The 20,837-nt window shown below is 29.2% G+C and overlaps 1 protein-coding gene across 3 annotated transcripts; it reads right to left on the bottom strand.

Annotated features, from left to right (window-relative positions):
• Positions 1–2,938: 2,938 nt before the first annotated feature.
• On the bottom strand, positions 2,939–20,399 carry LOC113385388. 3 transcript variants are annotated; one of them, XM_026623232.1, is made up of 6 exons: positions 20,282–20,399; positions 17,882–18,038; positions 6,875–7,060; positions 5,571–5,689; positions 5,143–5,259; positions 3,035–3,118 (listed from the first exon to the last, which is right to left on the bottom strand). In XM_026623232.1, exons 2-5 carry the CDS (start codon positions 17,982–17,984, stop codon positions 5,188–5,190), a joined length of 480 nt encoding a protein of 159 aa, XP_026479017.1. In that variant the 5' UTR covers positions 17,985–18,038; positions 20,282–20,399; the 3' UTR covers positions 3,035–3,118; positions 5,143–5,187. The 3 variants fall into 3 exon arrangements, with proteins under 3 accessions (XP_026479016.1, XP_026479017.1, XP_026479018.1); XM_026623233.1 differs by having other exon boundaries at positions 5,143–5,250; XM_026623231.1 differs by lacking the exon at positions 5,143–5,259 and having other exon boundaries at positions 2,939–3,118.
• Between the last annotated feature and the right edge of the window lie 438 nt (positions 20,400–20,837).

Below are 20,837 nucleotides of genomic sequence, written 5' to 3'. Positions count from 1 at the left end.
TTTTTTGAGAGAACTAAGCATCCGATTGGAATGATTCGAAAAACTTTCAGCTTGTGTTGACAAAACAATTGCTTTTGGAACAAACTTATTTTATTTTCTAAAAAAATGTATGTCGAAAATAATTCAGATTAATTTATTAATTAATTGTGGCTAAAGTAATAAAGCTCACATATATACTTTAAATATATAAATTTAACTTTGTAATTCAGTTTATATAATTCTTATAAATATTAGGCAGTATTACGGTATTTATAATAATCTATTTGAAAACATTCAAAATTCCTCGAACATTTCGTTACGGTACGGGAAGTTCCAGCAATTTGCCTTGAGGCACGATGCCATACACCCTACCAGTTATTTTAACTTTTTACATAGTTTGAAAACAAATAGTTCACGCTTGCGGCAAGTAATTTTAGTCATGTATTTGTACCTCAAACAGTCAATAATGGATTAATATCAAAACGAATCAACTAATTCATAAGATTTTAATAATAAATTAGCATTATGTGTGTATATAGGCATTTTTGATAGATTGACCCCAACTACTTACGTAAACTCTATTTTTCAGTATATTAGAAGTATAGTCAGAATTAAAAATAAAATCTGAATTATTTTCGATATACAAAAAATTTTTTTTTGAAAAAAAAAAGTTCAAACAAAAATTTTTTTTCCAAGATCAATTATTTTGTTAAGACAAGCAGAAAGTTCTTTGAATCATTTAAATCGGACGTTTAGTTCTCCTGCCTTTGCGAAAAACTAATAAACACTTTTCCCAATCATTGCTAATTGAATGTTTTTTAGATCATTCAAATCGGATGCTCCGTTCTCTCAAAAACTCGATTTCTATTTTCTGCACCCTTTGCTTTTTATCTCCGTAACTGCTGGACCTGCCTATGCCGAAAACTAATCAGCACATCTCTCTATCAATAGAAATCGAATGTTTTTTGAACCATTCAAATCGGTCGATCCGTGCGCCCGAAAACATGACTGAAAATTTTATCCATATATACATACACACACACTCACATCCATTTTTCTGAGGTATGCCAAAATGTTCAGAAACCTTCAAAACATCGAGAAATGTAAAAATTTTCAATTTCGATTTTCGCCCCATTACAATAACTTACCCTACGGAAAGTTAAAAATGTTTTATTATTGTTTTTAACTTTGTATAACATGCAAATTATGGGTTTGAAATCGAGCTAATTAACTATTCATAAAGTTCAAAATGATCTAGTCACTAGATCTTTTTCTAGCAATTGTTTTTAGTTATTTGTTAACATGTATTTACAAATACTTTAACGATAAAATACTAAAAAATCATAGAAACTGAAATAACTCCTAAATGCTTGCAATACCATTAAAAATATTTTTTCCGTTCGTCATCTTAATGTGATGTTTTCAGTAAATAGGGGTGGTTTCTGGAGTTAATATTATTGCTAAATTCTGTGAAATTGTTAGCACAATATTATAAGTATAGATTATTTAAACCAAATACATGTCCTAATTATAAAAAATGTGCTTCACTTTGCTAGTGAATTTAATCCGGTCATCATTGACAATTTATCTGGCTGTGAATAAATTGAATCTCATGCATTCCAAAATATTATAAGAAAAAAATTATAAAGAATGTATTTTTATTCTATTAGTCTTGAATTTATCTATAAATATTTACATTTTGGTCATTTACATTGGCTAAATTATTTGCGATTTATATTCAATTTTTGTTGATAATTTTAGTTGAACCTGTGTAACGTATAAAATAATATATATTCAGTATAATTAAATATTATATATATATATATATATATATATATATATATAACGGTTCAAGTAAAAAGTTCTTAGCTTTTCTTCGGTCGTTCAAACCATCTACTCATTTATTTGATATGATATTTTCTCAAATGTGTTACCAGAGAGAAAGGGCGAGTTTCAAACGGAAGTTGTTTAAAATTTTGATAATTTTTTGAAAGATTAATGCAACACCTTTTATACTCATTGTCAGGTAATATGATAGTTCGACAACTAAAAGAAAATGCTTGGAACTTTTTACTAGAACTGGTATTTAATAAACGCTACTTCGTTCAGAGCAAAACAGCATATGTGCAAAATTACCGTCTATTGGACCCTATATTAAGAGCTTCAAAATAAAAACAAGATTATGAAGTAACATAATGACGCTACATTAAGATGTTTTTAAGAAAATACCTTTATTAAACATAAATGGAATAGAATTCATAAGTCATATAAGCATGAGATTTTATAAATTTAAATTATTATTATAAATCTTTATTATTTGTAGAATATTTCATTTCTAAACTATATTTTTTATATACAAAGTTCGTAATGCAATAGCATTAATTTGAAGAAAAAGAAATTCTCAATTTTTAGTAACAATTACGAAAATTATTGGTCACAGTTTTATGGTATAATTATGCAAAAAATACCATCACAAATAAGAAATTCAAATTCTCATCAAATACCATCTTGACTAAAGTTCTTTATCATTAATTTTGATACTAGTACTCATAAAACCAAAGCAAATGAAAAAACAAATCTCATTTATTTGTACAGCTATAATCGATCTTTCAATGTATATAAATTTCGATTCATTCGATCATTTTGAGAATATCTTTTTCCCCAAACAAATAGGTTCAGCGCAAAGCGCATAATAAAATTTATTAAATATATTATATTTGCAGTTGAGAAACCAACAGCTAGTAACAATAAAAATCTACTAATAATCATTTAATGGAACAACTTTAATATTAATTTATTAAATTATTTAATAAATATCCAATCAATAATTACGAAACGATTTTACGTAAATTTAGTTAATTGATTTTTTTTAAAACTTGTTTCACTTTAGTTTCACTTATACGAAGTTTTCGACATCACCTCCACTGAGAAGGAATAATATTCTTTTTAACTTCTCGTAGTGTAACTTATAGTAATTATCATTTAAGTTGTATTTAATGCGCAATTTTTAGGTAATCTTAAAAATAAAAGTTATTAGACATTATGAAACTGATGTTTCGGGTCAACTCAAAGGTAAAGCCTCATGGAGTGCATGCATATGTGTCAGCGAACTCCATAATGGTGGTCTCTCGCCCGATACCTAGAATTACAGATAAAGTTTTTGAACTTGCGATTTAATATATTACTATAATTTATTATATAACATAGCCTCTATAGTTATAAATAATAATTTTAAAAAATTGGTATTACACAAAAAATAGTGTGTAAGAATATAGTATCCTTACTAGAGAATGCAATACCGATGGAAAATTTCAATACCGGTATTTCGGTAATTTTTCATTTAAAAACCGGAATACCGGTAAGTTACTGGTATTTTTATTATCTTAACCAAACGTAAACAAAATTGAAAGTTACTAGTACAAATATAAAAAAATGTATATACAACTACAACTATATTCACGTAAACAATAAAAAAAAACAATAAGTTTATTATTTTAAATAATAATTTAACAAAAGTATATGCAATTGCTTAATACATTATCACTATCGAGTATACTGAGTACTTTTCACCAAAAACAAACTTATGAGCAAGAAAGGCCAAAAACTCATAAAAAATCATATTACATTATTATAATAAACTGAATTGTCTATATCCGATGTGTTAAACTAGCATACTCTCCAATATTTAAAAAAATAATTTCGCTACACTAATTCAAGATCGTATTCTTTGTCGAGATAAATAATAAGTTACTATAATTGTTGAGTATTGTTATTTAAAACAATATGATGCTTCTATAGTATTTTCAAACCTCGAAACGTTTTCGAAGAATAATATTTTATAATTGTAATAAGAAGCAAAAATATTTAGTAATTATCATAATTATTATGTATAAAGTTAAAAAATAATAAAGATTACGCAGAGGTAATCTATATGATATGAAATATTTTGGCGCAAATATCACTTAAAAAACCGTTACATTTTTACAAAAGATGAAACAAACATCATTATCTATCAGTCCAATTCTATTTATTGTAACACGATATGAAGCCCTTTGGAAAGCAATAAATATTCAGTTTAATGACGAGTTGAGATAATATTTGACATTTGTTTATCTTATAGAATCACTTGAAGATATAGCTGTTTATGCGATTATGGAATTTAAAGATAAATTTGTTCCGAGAAATTTAAACTTTAAGGTATTATGTATCAAATAACGCTTATGTAAAAATACTGAAAATACCGGTATTTTTGGAATAAATACTGCCAAAAAATCTGGCGGTTTACCGGTAATTCGGTATACCGGTATTGCATTCCCTAGTAAGGAGTATGTTCACGCCAAAATCAAAGCATGCCATATATTGATATAGAAACAAAAGCAATCAAATCAAAAATCATCATAAAATTAAATCAATCAATACAATGAAATAAAACTTTGAAAACATTGCACATACAAATACAATTTGTAGTTAATTTTAAAATAAACGCAAAATATCACAATTAAAGTGTTTTAAATATCATTGGTCCTTCGAAAAATCAATCAAACGAAATAAACATTGGTTAGGAAAATTTGAGAATAATGTTTGAAACCATTTTGAAACTTCGGACAAGCATTTTTTCGGTTTTCTTTTATACCGATTTCTTTTTTACTGAGATGGTAATGAAATTTGATTTATACAGTGAATGAATTTATTTGTTTTAGAACAATGAACTATCCAATTGAAGAATTGAACAATCTCTTCTCTTGTCATTTCCCAAATAAGGAAACCCACTTATAGTTTATTTACTATTGACCTCAGATGTCGTCCAGAACATCATTCTAAATTTTTTTGGTTTTGATTCGATGAAATCGACATCACAAATAACATTATTTTTCAGCGGTCAAATTGACCGACCGCGGTAGTTAGGCCAGATAACAATTTTTTTTCGGAAAATATAAAAAATAATTAAAATCAAAGAGTAAAAAAAATAATAGTATGTTCTAAGAATTGTCATATAGTTTGATATTATTATTTTAATGTTTAAAAATGACTAAGGTAATACAGTTTGAAACAACGCCGTTCATTTTGACCGGCCTTGGTAGGTTTAGTGTTGATAATTCTTCTTCTAGTTGAAATAAATAGTTTTTGTTAAGTATACTACATGCTTATCCATGGTATACTAACACTAGGTCCTCCATGTATAAGCGCCGTGTGGCGGGTGATTTTCGGCTAGCTCTCTTTCCCCGTTGTGTCGGTTCCGTTCGTATCTGTATCTGGCGTCATTAACTCAACCTGAAATATCTCAACGTTAAAAGAAATATTAATCTAACAATGGAGTAAATTATCAACAGTTTTTCTACATTATAAGCCTAGCTTATATACGATTTAATTTGGTTTAACGCCGTTCATATTTTTCACGTAACATATCGTGTGTTGAACCCAAATTTATTGAGAGAAGAGCTGATTAAAAAACAACTATAAATTTATAAGTACAGTAGAAACTCGATTAACCGCACTAATAAATTGCTATTAAGATCAGAAAAGATATTGTTTTTTTGTATTTACTGTCGGTTGAAACGGCTAATGCAATTGATATATAAAATTATATTCACCTGTGTTTGCTCCGGATCTGACTTTTCTTCAACCACGGTATCTAGTTCCTGCGAAGGAAAGCCCCGACTCATTTGTCTATCGGGTTTTAAAGTTATGGGCCTAGCATTATGAGTTCCGGCTGAAATACAATATAAATTAATTTTAACATATAATGAAATAATTTTTGTAAGTTATTTATATATTATCACACGTTCTTAGCTGTATGGGACACTGCTTATTACTAAAAACGTTGTTATTAGTAGGCAATCTAATTATAGTCTTAACCTATTCTTTTTATTATTGGATGCTATTAGAAGATAAACCCACAGTCGCCTTTCCAATTGGAATGCTGCTGCAAAGTAAGTGCTATTTTCACTTGGAAACATATTGCTATCTATATTTCTAAGTAAAAACGGATATCACTACGGCTCGACATCAAGCTGTCGGAGGAAAGAATGAAACCCGGATTTTCTGATTTAAATTTCGTAACTCCAACCATAGATAAACAAGTATAAAGTGGCTCTAACCACTAATTAACAGGGAGCCGACACAATGAATAATGAAAAAAGACACATATCGAAAATAACTATTGTAATCTTTATGAATATATGTCCATAATTTTTTGTAAGCATTTCGTGAAACGCTAATCAAAATAAGATAAAGGAAATTAGTTCAAGCAGATGAAATAGACAATATACTGTAATCTTTAAATTAATAAAGCCGGTGGAACCGTGAACACTAATATAGATCAAATTTTCGTACAATAAAACAAAACTATACTTGCTTATTTTAGTTTTCTTGTAGTTATTTATTAGGATTCTTATTTCCATTAATATGAAAAATATATCGGCAATGAAATAAAATAGATACAATATTGGAACTTTGGATATTGACCGGGTTAGGAAAGAGTCATGAAGGATTATTTACTGAGAATGAAATTTGCTTATCAATTATTGCATTTCTCTAACAATTGTTTCATAATATTTAATGAAGATTTTGTCATAGTAGCAGAATTTTATTAAAATCATTAAATTTTAATAATTGAACAGAGTGGTAATAGTGGATATGATTTAATTGTTCTGCAGAAGTACTAAAGTGCAGAAGTAATAAGTTTTTAACTTTGATTTGTATACTATTATTCTTAGATGGTAAATAATACAACGACCAATTGTTGCACTAATCATTTCTAAAGTCATTTATAAATATATTTGCTGTCCCTACCGCCAACTAAATTCAATTGACTTTTGAGTTGGTACATAATCGCATTAGAGTTAGGTAGTATTTGCTAAGTTTGATAAAAGGTTTTTGAGATCTATCTACTCACCTAATCTATGAATTGGACTGAATCGAACTAGTGACAAAGTGCCGTGTTCCTTATCACAGTTCCTTCTTCTCGCTCTCTCCCTTGCCATTCGAGCCCTTCGGCGAAGACAGCAGATGATGAGCAATGCCAATATAGGGAAACCCACGATGCACGATACGATTGGTATCACAATAGACTCTGGCGACACTGAAAAATGACTTTTTTGTAAGAAAAGACTGCAGAAGTGATGGATCAAGTGTTACGGCAATATTTTTTTATGCCTTTATTTACTATTTTGTCAATCAAGACTTATAAAGTAGTCTTGATCTACAAGACTATGGTATCTACCCTCAAAAAAAAAATCATAAAAATCGTCACATTTTTTTAAAAAAAAACTTTATTACAAGAAAACGGCCCGGTCGATCTTTACCAAAAACTAATCAGCACAATTCCCAATCTATATCTATCGAACGGTTTTGGAATTTTCAAAATCGATTCAGAATTGCGGGCTAAAACGAGGACGAAACATTTTTCACTTTTCTGCGATTTACAAAGAAACGGCCCGGATACATCGAATGGCTTTTAAATGTTTGAAATCGATCCAGCCGTTTTTGAGAAAACGTCGATTTACGGCAAAAAATCTGTTCACACACGCACACACACACATACTTTTTCCAAATTTGGTCTCATCCGATTCAGAATGGCTTGAAACGTCGAGAAAACATAAAATTAGCGAGTCGGATTTTTTGCTGAAAACATAAACTTCTCCTTCGGTAAGTTAAAAAAAACCTTCATATCTATATTTTTTATATGTAACGCCCAATCTATCTAACATATATATATATATACACACTTTGTGCTGTGCACACAACTTTAGATGTAAGATACTACGTGAAAAATCCACTGATAACGACATCAAATTGTATGTCGAAACGTTTAAAATGAAAGATTAATTTATAAATTATTCTTTTTTTATGTATGAATCTAAAAAAACTTACTCATATATTTCAAGACCAAAATTAACCCTTTCCACTCGTGATATGCAGAATTAATACGTGTTTTGCTGCCGGAGCGGCAAATATATAAATAAATAAATATATATATATATATATATATATATATTATATATATATATATATATATATATATGTCTTTATATATGTATATATGTATGTATATAAAAACATATACATATATCTTTATATATTTTCGATCAAATGTAAAATAAATTTACAATATTTCACAGTCAAATAAAGTTTTATTAATATAATATGAACATAAATTTCTATGCATTTATTACGAATTTAAACAATACGTTTTAAATTCAAGTTAAATAAATATGTTTATTGTCGCATAAAATGTGTGTCCGCAACCAAATGCAATCATTCATATAAGCATCATTAAACTTTTAGTAGCAGTTTGAACTAGATTTAGCAACAAATATATATATATATATATATATATATATATATATACTAGATGACCCGACAGACGTTCTGTACCCATGTCTATAATTCAAAAGTTCCAATTTTTTAAATACTAATATTTACCAATTAGTTAAAAATTATTATGATTTTACACTACAGTCTATACAGAAATGTATGTAGTCATACCTGTAGGTGTAAATGTATAAATAAATGATATATATATATATATATATATATATATATATATATATATATATATCGTATCGTAGTACAGCTCATACGTCGAAATGAAAGAAATATTCATAAAAGTATAAACGTTTCGAGACCAGGTGCGTGTCACCATTCAGCTAAAAAAATACATTAATTTGTTCAAAGATACAGATTTATGTTTCTACAAAAAGAAGTAAAATTATTAGTATCGGACTAGGTGAAAAAAAAATAAAAGAAACACAACTAATGCAAATGCACACCTCATATGGTATGTATAATCGAACCTGGGATTGGAATCTAAAACCTTACATAGTATAAAAATTCACATATTTAAATAAAAATAGGTAAATCATTTCAAATGTTACTAAAACCAGAGTTTGGTTAAACCTTGAGATATTGAAATTTGTTATAAAGTTTGAATAAAGTCAATATTAAACAAATTAACAATCATTATATTAAGTTTCACATTTGTTCTGATTTAAAATTTTATATCGTTAATCCAACCATTAAAATTATTACTTGTTGATTTGTTATATTCAGAAATTAGGAATTTACTAAATGATTTTTATCGAGTTAGCAATTGTATGTATTAAACCTATGTATTAAGCAAAGCCACAGTACTAACCACTTCTACTATTCCACGATGATCACCAAACTACAATTCGAAACATGTCATAGTCCAACCACAAGGACATATCGATCAGCATGATGGTTTTCTGGTATTAATTACACAGTGTCCTCATACATCATGAGAAAAGCTACAAAGAGCATTTCGCGTCAAGTGTGACAGGACCTTTGAAAAAGGAAAAGCTGTGTCATGACGAAGGATTTCGGTCTCGTAACATAATTCGGTGTTTTCGTTGGTTCCCGGACTGTTACTTTTAATTACATTTCTGTTACCGCGTAATTCAGTATGCGGTGTAATTAATTTAAAATCATGTCAGAAATATTTTCATGTGTAATTAAAACGCAGTTATTCAAAGCGTCAAACTTTATAGGGATATTAAAGGAAAGATAGTTTAATTACTTGCTTCATAAATTTGTAGAGGAAATTGACGATTTTAATGTAAAATATCAGCATAAAATCTCATTTATCTCAAAGTATAACATTTATATTTCTCTGATGAACAATTATTATGACTAGCATTTTGTTGATAATAGACAAATCAAATTACTGATGGTTGGATGAAAAAGCGTAAATGGTTCAGAAATCATAGCTAATTTCCTCAATATATTACGATTAGACAACAAAAAATTTCATCATATCAATACTAAGAAAATAAGATGCTTGTGTGCTCATGCTGTCAGAATACAGAACCCGAGTTCAACTGCAGATATCGAGCAGTAGCGATATCCACTTTTGAAAATATAAATCTATAATATGTTTTCAAGTAAAAATAGCCCATCTAGGACATTTCTGTATCTAAGAAAATCAGATATGAAAAATGTTAGATTCATGCTAATAACAGTTATTAACAAATATGGTTTTGTTAACTGCTGGCTTATTATCTAATTACGGCAAGTTCGAATACAAGAATTCATAGATTCTGTTTACTGTTGAAAACGACAATATAAATTAAATTTAGTTTTATACATTGTCAGAAGTATTGAGTGTATTAATATTGATAGTCCAGTGATTAATGAAAATAAAATATAATTAGGCATTTTCAAATTCAGTGTGACGATGAAATTCAACTTTAGGTACTACAAAAAATAGTAACTTGAACATCATGCAACGCACTCAAAATAAAATCCCGAGGCAAATCTTAAACGCTCCTCGTTACACGTCAACATATTTTGGCAAGAAAGTCTGTGCTTGGTGAATACCATATGGTTTATTCACCAAGACACAGACTTGCTCACAATAGCAGAACAAACCGTTGTGGTTGCTTCTAAATATAAATATAGATTTTTTTTTATTGTTTTTATTTTAATCACAATCTGTCACACTTAGGACATTCAGTAATTGTTTTGACTTTTCTTACTATATGAATCTTGAATGGATGGCAACCCAGTAGTTGTCCAGCCTAGTTATGACTAATTATCTATATTCGAATTTGCTGACATTTTACTATATAAGCAACTATACCCACAAGAGGCAATTTTCACTTGAGGCTATATTTGAGATCTATAGCCTCAAGTAGAAATTTGACATCAAAGTTGCCTGATGTCAGGCTTGGCGATAGCGGGAATCAAACCAGTTGTAGGAAAAAGTTATGTATATAAAATTATAAAATCCATTGAATGAAAATATAAACGATTATATAAATTACAAAATTTTATGATAAATAAAAATGACAAGACAAAATGAATGTTATATTGTTTTTCCACCATGTCTAGCCTGCTTGAATCCCCACACAAACCCTGCCCAGTGTTGACCTCACAGTTTAAAAAATACAGGTAAACACGTTATAAAAATATGGTGGAAAAGCAGATTATAGCAGTGTTGTGGTACTGGTTAATTAGAAATTCATCCAATGGAATAAATGACAGTTTCGTCGGCAGATCCAGGTAATTCGACCTTCCATCATCTTCATACTATGCATATGGTTCTAAATATAAATCACGTGGTAAATCTGCCGGAACCTCGATGTCTTGCTAAACTTTGAAGATTCAGCCATGATCTTAATTTTTAATAATATTTAATAATGTTTAATTTCTATAATATTTTGGGTAAATAGATGGCGCTCTGTAAGAATATGGACTTTCGCAATGATTATAATAATCATGTCGACTTCAGTAGCCCTTTGTATCATCAGATTCTCGAATCGGTTGTGATTCGAAGGAAAGCGTATCGAAGAGTCATCATCTTGACCAGATGCAGTTCCAAAGTTTAATGCATCAAAAGACGATTTGGTGAGTTAACGGACAAGGAGAGATCGAATTGCAATTCCAATGAAGTATTTGATAGTGAATTCAATTCAGGACCCAAAGTCTAGGCTCAAAACTAATTTTTGTGTCAGCAATAAACACTGAGGTCTGGGTATACAAAATGGGTATACCAACAGTACCTCATAAGTAGTCACGGAAGATAAGTGATTATGGTGCTGCATCAAAGTCTACATTTTTTTAAATTTCCGATTCACGTTCCTTCTTTGTCTTCATCACAAACGTCGTAGGTCACCAGTATAGGAAAAAGTTATGAATATAAAAATATAAAGTCCATTGGATGAAAATATAAACGATTTATTAATTACAAAATTTTATGATAAATAAAAATGACAAGTTATATTGTTTTACCACCATGTCTAGCCTGCTTGATTCCCCACACAGTGAACCCGGGACTAGTTGGTGCTAGCCCACGTTCTAACCGATATCGCCACCGATGGCCCACAAATATAAAAATGACGAGCATATTAATGAATTGGCCGGTGGAATATACCTGAAATGCTACCCCACCAGAGTGAGAAGAAAATTGCCACAAGATCTCATTTAGTTCAGGTAAATATTGGTATATTTTATTGATTTTTTTCTTTTGTTTTATCAATTTCAATTATATATGTTATACATTCCTAGTAGATATATCGCTGGGTGTTACCACTACTTTTTTATGTAATATTCTAAGTTTAGTTTACATATATTGAACTGCGCAAAATTTTTACAAATAAAACCGCATGCAAAAATTATTTGTACTGTATTCTCTAAAGATTTTAAAACTATCTCTCTTGAACTGAATTTCAACCATCGCATGTGTCTTCTAAAAGTAAACGGCTAGAGTTTATTACAGAATCTCAATATTATTCTTAAGGGTATCCATTAACACATCTTTCACAATATCTATCAAATTGTAAGCGTTCAAAATGTATATATTTCCATTGAAAATTCGTTTCTTATCCATTTAGGAATTGAATAGGCCTCGCGCGTTGCCATTAGCGAATCTGAAGGCGCGCACAATAGTTGGTTGCGTTGTAAAGCGTCGGACGTCATAATACTAGTCAGGTCGTCTCCCAGGCAGCCTTTGTCAGGTTGTTCGCCATTGTGCGAGGCAGATACGGCAAACGGTGACATTTCGAAATAGACACTTCTCCGCTGTCGCGTATGAAAAGAGGAAATGAAATATCGAACCCGCATGTTCCTAGAACATCGGACTAGATCATAATGATACTACTGATAAAATAGAATTAGATCTAGTAAATACTTTGCAAAATTAGATGTTACGCATGGCATCGTACCTTAAAGCAAATTGCTGGAACTACCCGTACTGAAAATAAATATTTTTAAAAATGCATCAATTTTTTTTTGGATAACTGAAAAAAAAGTTGAAAAAATTCCTTTTTTAACTTCCCGTAGGGTAAGTTATTGTAATCGTCCAAAAATCGAAATCGAAAATGTTTACATTTATTTCTCGACGTTTTGAAGGTTTCTGAACATTTTGGCATACTTCAGAAAAAATCAAAGTGTGTGTGTGTGTATGTATGTCAATTTTTCGTCCACGTTTTCGGGCGCACGGATAAACCGATTTGAATGGTTCAAAAAACATTAGATTCCTATCTATAGGAAGATGTGCTGATTAGTTTTTGGCAAAGGCAGGCCCAGCAGTTATGGAGATAAAGAGCAAAGAGTGCAGAAAATAAAAATTAAGTTTTTGAGAGAACGGAGCATCCGATTTGAATGATCCAAAATAATCAATTTGTAATGACGGGGAGAGGTGGTGATTAGTTTAAGGCAAAGGCAGGTCCAGCGGTTTCGGAGATACAGAGCTAAATGTGCAAAAAATGGTAGTTTTTGAGGGAACTAAGCGTCCGATTTGTATTATTCAAAGAACTTTCTGCTTGTTTTAACAAAATAATTAATTTTGAAAAAAAAATTGTTTCAAAATTTTTTTTTAAATTTTTTTTGTATATCGAAAATAGTTCAGATTTCTATTTTAATTCTGTTCTAATATACCTTAAACAAATAATTTCAACTTTCCAATTCAGTTTATGTAATTCTTATAAATATTAGACAATGTTACAATATTTAAAATAATCTATTTTAAAACATTTAATATTCCTCGATCATTTCGTTACGGTACGGGGAGTTCCAGCAATTTGCATCAAGGCACGATGCCTTAATTGCCTTAAGACAGAATTCCACTTACAGCTAGTTTAAAAATAATGTTATTTTGTGAAAACTTTCTGATACCCATTCATGTCCGTTAATCTAGACTGTCTAAAATCGTTTAGAATCTTTGGACCTGCTTTTGCAAAAATTTAATCAATTTTTCATTATGTCAATACAAGTCGAGTGCTTTTTGAATCATTAAAATCGGATGCTCCGTTCTCTCGCATATCTATATAACCGTTTCTCCGAAACGGCTAAACCGACTTTAGCTTTTATTGTTGAAAAAAAATCTAAAGTATTTTGTTATTGAAATTAAATACATATAAAATCTATTTGATTAACTAGAATTGAAGAATTGCAGCCGATTGTTGAAAACTTAGAAACTATACGAATTGTAATATGTGAAACCATGAATATATACGAATTGATTTAAAAAATTAAAAATTTACAGTATATGCGCATATTTCAGCCATATATATAAAAAATATTTTAATGATTTTAATGGTAAAAGAACAAAAAGAACAACAATCTAAATTTTTCATTAAAAAGTGCTATTATCCATTACAATAAATTTATTTCTGAAGGATAGAAATAATAAGACTGGTTGCAAATAGCATTTTGCCTTAAAGCAAGTTGCATGAACTTTCCGATACGAGTAAAGAATGGACTTTATCAACAAGAAATAGAATTAGCTATTTAGATAAAATGTTCAACTGTTTATAGATTAAAGATTTCGCTTTTATTAAAAATTATTTAAAATTAATAGCTTTGGAACGTAGATATCTCGAAATTGTATATTATACATTAATTTATTTAATACATTTCATTTCATCCATTTCAAGATTTAAAAATGTGTATTATTTAGTGTGGACGACACTGTACCCAGTACCACCAACACCTACAGATTCTTCTTCTGCATAGATTCTGATTAGAATCGCTCAAGCACGCAGCGCAATTTTAAATTTTGATGAATTTTTATAATTGAACCGCTTATCGTATGCCTAAAATATTTCAGTATAATATTTAAGACGACAAAATCTTTCGTTATACAAAGTTTCATCAGACGTCAAAATTTTTTGCAAAAACATAAACTTCTCCGTTGGTAAGTTAATAAAATCCGTAAAAAATAAATTCCAAAACCACAAAGTTACCAACATCTAGTTCAATTCAAACGGTTCTACAACTTTTCGCATGAAATAACCTTCAGCCTGTTCTCTAATAAAGCAAATGACTCCCCGTGCGTCTTAAATGCACTTGTTATCTTCAGTATTTTCTATGCGTAAGCAATATGCGGTGGTTGGTTTGAACTCGAACTCGTTAAAATTACAACCTACGAGCTGTTTGTGACTCCATTAGAACACTTGTTACTGAATGGAGTGATGATACACTGCACATAATGCAAAGCTTTCGTGGAAACGACAACTTGTTATTTTACCTTTTAATACTCTATTGAGGAACCCCATGATTGAATTTTCAATCATGCTTTTAAGTATAGTTATAAAGCATGTGCACCATTCTTGTCAACAAGAAGTAATTTATATAGTAAATGTACTTCCATGTAAACAAATCAGTACATAAGAAGATAAGGAGATGTTCCTGTGATGCGTGCAACCTATCAGTAATATGCATTTTCACTTGTAAATGTAGATAAAATGTATGTTTCCAAGTGAAAATAGCCCTCACGCTTTTATCAAAGTCGTTTTTAATTTAGTTACAAATTGAGGTGTATGAACTGAAATATTAATTACAATACAGTAGTGTATTTCAAATTTCACATATGTTACTTTAAGACCGAAAAGTGTCTGATGCCCGATTATTTCGAATATAAGTTGGACTTGTTTCGGACATAGCGGGCGTTAGTCGAATAAAATAAATAATTTAAGACATTCATATAATGGAAATTGATTGTAGCGAAAAAAGCAATTCTATAAATACAAAAGCATAAGAACTGCAAAAAATTGTAATATTTTGGCAAAAATATAAGCCGTTCGATCGCTTGTAAATTTTTACAATCCAACATTTATTGGTAAATTAGTTGACAATTTATAGCAAAAGAGTTACCCTGATATTTCAATAGACTTATTGTCTAAATTTCGGCCTACAATTTGAAAATTGTATGCATATTCATAGAAACTTTGATCTTTTAAAAATCTGATGAAGGTGCTGTGGAATTGATGATCACTCAATTATTGATAGTAGATTAAATTAACCTGGTAGTAAATTGAAAAATTGTACTCCTAGACTAGTAATTCCCAACGTGGGGCACACGCCCCACAGAAATATCCATTTTTAAATTCAAAGTGGAGAGGCAAATTCAAAAATTACGCGACTTTAACCCACTTGCTTTGGGTGATTTGAATGTAATTTGTAAATACTGTTAAAAATTCGTTAAATATATTATGATCATTGTTTAGTTTAAGTGAGCACAGGATGCATGTGCAAATCATATATTTTTTCCATATATATTTCCATAGCTTAGGTAAATAAGCATCCCTTTTTAGGTCTAATGCAAACATTCTCAATATTACGGATTATAAAAAAATTCCAAATTCTGTATGTATTAGTCTGTATATTTATAATTGCCATCCCTTCCAGACAGCGGTATAATAATTTTGATATTATATTTTTAAATTTAGAATTTTTAGAATTCAGTAAGTTGCGAGATTAAGAACATCTTAAGAAAATCAGCTCGCACAAATTACTCAAACATTTAATAAAATTTATAGTTCTATGCCTGTTGTCGCACAGTGCACACAATCGTTCAAAAGTGCAGTAATTAATTTTCTATGAAGTGATAACGGCAAAGGCAGCAGTAAGGTGTAATCAATGTCTTGACGTATATTTTGGATATTTTAGATATTTAATACCGAGATAAAAATTCTTATAGAAAAAATAATATTTATAAATTAAATCTAATATTCATTCGCATTTCTTATACGCTAACACCTACATCATAGGTTCCTATTCGTGTATTTTTATAGCCTATACGTATGCCTATACGTTGCATTCTATACTACACACCTTACATCTATACCATACGCTATATTTCATCACATACTCTCAAATCCCTACATTGTATACCGAATACACTTAACCTATATCTACTATATATCCTATTACCTATAATTTTGCTTACACGATACATTAACCCTACCGAGAATCGAACCCGGGTCAGCCGCGTGGCACGCGACAACCTTGGCCACTAGACCACCGTAACGCTACAATCAACCGTCTATTCTCGCGTGTCGTCGCGCCACCTTAGTATTAATCACCTAATTAATTAGAAAATGACCCGCGGAAACAACAGTGCGTCCCATATTATATTATTAATGGAGGTACCCGATAGGGTAGTGGTTAAGGTGCACGACTTCCACGCGGAGGTCCCGGGTTCAATTCCCAGAATAGCCAATAGATAGGTAGATAATACATCGGGCGTAAGGTAAACCTATATAATATAGGTAAATATATATTAGACAGTAATATTTATAAGAACATAAAAGTATGTAGGTATATAATAAGTTAATGACGGTATAGGTATCTCACGGTATGATTGATAATAGATATCTACCTATGATATACAATAATACAGTATAGTAAGATAGGTAATAGGTTATCACTCATATTATTAGGTTAAGTCTTATAAAGTATTGTAATAAATCTTGAGTACTTTTATATCATAATAAATACCTGTAAGTATTAATGAATACAAATAATACCACAATAAATATAATTAATGTTATTAAAGAATATAAATTATGTACTCAATGATTCCCTATACTTGTACAATTTAATGTATAGACTAGCTGTATATAATAGAGTTAATTATATAAGAAGGCAATATATTAGATTTGTGAGTTCTTATCGAAATATATCAATTTTTTTGAACCGGATTTTAAATTTTAGCGTTCCGGCAAAAAAAATATTAGCACAACACCACTGCCTCACGGGTATTGCAGAAGGATTGCAAATCACAAAGAAATAAACGATAATACAACTTAAGCAAAATAACAGATCGTCGTACTTTCAATTATAATTTTCAATATGGGATGATTTATGTACTAATAATTTAATATATTTAATATATATATATATATATATATATATATACAGGGCCGGTCCTGGGGCCCTTGGCGCCCGCATGCAACTTTTTTTCTAGCGCCCCCCCCCCTATTAATATTAACTGTTTTGACACTTTATCATTAAAATTATATAAATATTTACATATTTTTTAAAAATTAAATTTAATATATATATATATATATATATATATTTATTATATAGCAATTTTTGTTCTGAAACAGACAAGTAAAACTGTCTGTTTCAGAACTGATATTCTGATTTGACTTACCTGTTGGATAAATTATAATTGTAGCCCTCTTGTTTTGCGGTGTAACTATTTTAATACTAGCAGCTGTTGCCACGACTGTGCTATCTCCCAGATTTTTTGCCATCCTTTGACATTACCAAGCACTATATTTATTTTTGTATGTTCAGTGAATCGATTCCTGGAAAATTAATAGAATAATATAATCTATGATATATATATATATATATATATATATATATATATATATATATACATATATATATACATATATATATATATATATATATATATATATATATATATATATATATATATATATATATATATATCCATATCGTATATATATATAAATCCATTAACTATATAATTATTCATCAGCTAGATTGCCACATAAAGTCTGCAATTTTGCAATATAAACCACAACGATTCTGTGGCTTTCTTCATTATATATTTAATGTACAGACATGTTTGTAGCACAAATAAACTCAGTTTTAGAGGTACGATAATAATATAATTTCCCTAAAATACTCGACCGAGTTAATAGCATTGCTAGTTTACAACCGCTATTCGCAAAATAAACAGACGATGCTTCGTAATCATAATAAATCTAATCAAATAGAGAATATATATTCACTTAAAATAATGCGTCGAAAATTGGCTTAGCAAGATATTAGGAAATAAATAAACGTATATATTGCTGCGGTGCATAGCAATTTATTGTGGCCAAAACCCGGAAAATGGATTGCTAAACATTGATTATGATAGTGTGTGTTCATAATACAATATCACAGGTACACAAACTAATATTTTGTAGAGAGAGTTATTTGCAAAATTGAAGTAAGTCTTACGATAATTCAAATTATATTTAGGCAAACTAATTAAAGTTCAAATTATTTTTTCAGTTATTGATCTAAATCAAAAACATCAGTAAAAATGTTGATTACATTATTTCCATGATTTGATCCACTTTGATGATATTTCTTCATGGTACATAGCAATTCAGTTATTCAATCAAGCAATAGGGAAGACTGGAAACGGTTGTTGCAGAGTACGGAAGTGACAGTATAACTGCTAAACTATATTGATTTTGAGGTAGGATCCAAATGGGGAAAAGATGTAGTATGATTGTTCGAACAAGTTACCATTATTGCTTTTAGTCAGTTTCTTACATTAACACGAGCTGTAAGCCACATTGCTTTTAAAGAGTCAAAAAATGTTTCAGACAAATATTCACATCACCATTTAATTTACTTTACTTTCAGCTAACGGATGAACTAAAATTATGGCCGACCAAAATGATAGTAGCACAACCGTACTTAGTTTCTCCTAACACAAATTGTTTATAACATAATTTTCAATCATCATCTGGATTAACTTTTGTGTTGAAACATATGAAATAGCATTTACATATGATAGAATCAATATTAAATCTTATTATAAAAAAAACTCACGACTCAAAAAGGCAAAATAAAAATGGTACTTGTAAGTTAGAATAATAAACAAAGACATAGACAACATGGTGGACCTTCCAGTGTTCTTCCTTGATACAGTAGAATATATTATAATATATACATTAAATTAACATACAATTTGGCTACATCCGAGTTGCATATTAATTACCGGTTGCATGCGAAATACGTCAGATAATTCAATCAACAACAATTATCAGATATAACAAAGGCTTTTCATTTCTAAAATAGTAATATTTCAGAATATACAGAAAGGCCTCAAATAAAATATATGATAGATAATAAAATTATAAAAAGATTCTTTTTAACGAGAAGAAAATATACGGAGAACTACATATTTTCACTCCCGCACTTCATTAGATTACATCAAAGTTCTTTAATTTAGTTGTCAAAATTTATTTTAATTTTTATTACCAAAAATCTTTTTATGTAAATTTTAGAATCGGTTATATATATATATATATATATATATATATATATATATATAACCCAGACAGAAAACATATCGAAACCTTAGAAAGTAAAATAAATTAATCCTTTTTATCTAATTATGAAATTAAGCTAGTATGATTTAAGATTGTGCTTCAAGGCAAATTACTGCATGCACGAATTATTAGTGAGAATTAGAAAATTATATTTTGAATTTTGTTGATTAGGAAAAAAGGAGTTTCTATAAAGAAGTGTGTCAATTAAGAAAGATTTTTTTTTAAAAAATTCGATTCTATATTTAAATTCCAGCAATTCGATTGAACCGTTCTACTTCAAACAAAAAGTGCCAAATTCATACATACATATAAATATATACCCAAACGCATACATCAGTTTTGATTGATATTTTTAGTTTTCGAATTTGTCACTATTACTAACTCACGTTATCAGTTAATTAAATTTTTTTAACGACTCAATAATATGAAATTATTGTCGGATAAATAGTAAAAAACTAAAAACTTACTGTTCGTTTTCCCTCCATTCTTAGTTCAGACTCTTGCATACGTAGAAAAATCAAAGATAATTCCAGCATATCGTCAGGATTCTTGTAGTTGCCATTCATATTGCATCTGCAAAAGGACAAAATAAAACATTAAACATATATATATATATATATATATATAAGATTAAAATAAACTTTAAAATTAGTATTAATATATGTTCAAAAATTTTAAATATAGGTTTCAAAATTATGTGCTTAAAAAATAAAAAAAATTCATGTTGAAAACAAGTTTTCAAGTTCAGATTTCAGAATTTATCACTAACACACTCTTTTAATATTTACAATTTAAATTCAGAAGTTTCTCAAGAAAATGTATTTATTCCTTTCCTCATTTTTTTCAGATATTCAACTTCCATTCAGAGAGTCTTCGCTTTGAAGCAAAAAGTTCAAAGAAAATTATATAAGCTCGTGTAATTCATGTTATAAAGAGATAGTTGTTCATTTAAATTGTTGACGAGAAAAAATGTATTTTTTCAAATTGAGTGGTAAATATTGCTTAACCATAGATAAGTACATC

This window comes from Ctenocephalides felis, unplaced genomic scaffold, assembly GCF_003426905.1.
Source record: "Ctenocephalides felis isolate EL2017-DRISC unplaced genomic scaffold, ASM342690v1 CF-g0.4_SCAFFOLD_03571, whole genome shotgun sequence".
Lineage (NCBI taxonomy): Eukaryota > Metazoa > Arthropoda > Insecta > Siphonaptera > Pulicidae > Ctenocephalides > Ctenocephalides felis.
The sequence above is the reverse complement of the archived record's forward strand: the minus strand, read 5'-3'. Positions and strand labels throughout refer to the sequence as shown.

Bases quoted from the DNA above. Each gene is read 5' to 3' on its own strand.
- LOC113385388 (XM_026623231.1), bottom strand. From the start codon at position 17,984: ATGGCAAAAAATCTGGGAGATAGCACAGTCGTGGCAACAGCTGCTAGT. The intron at 5,690-6,874 runs GTGAGTAGATAG...ATTGTATTTCAG, and splicing joins CAGTCCAATTCATAGATTAG to CCGGAACTCATAATGCTAGG. The intron at 3,119-5,570 runs GTGAATATAATT...CTGTAATTCTAG, and splicing joins CAGATCCGGAGCAAACACAG to GTATCGGGCGAGAGACCACC.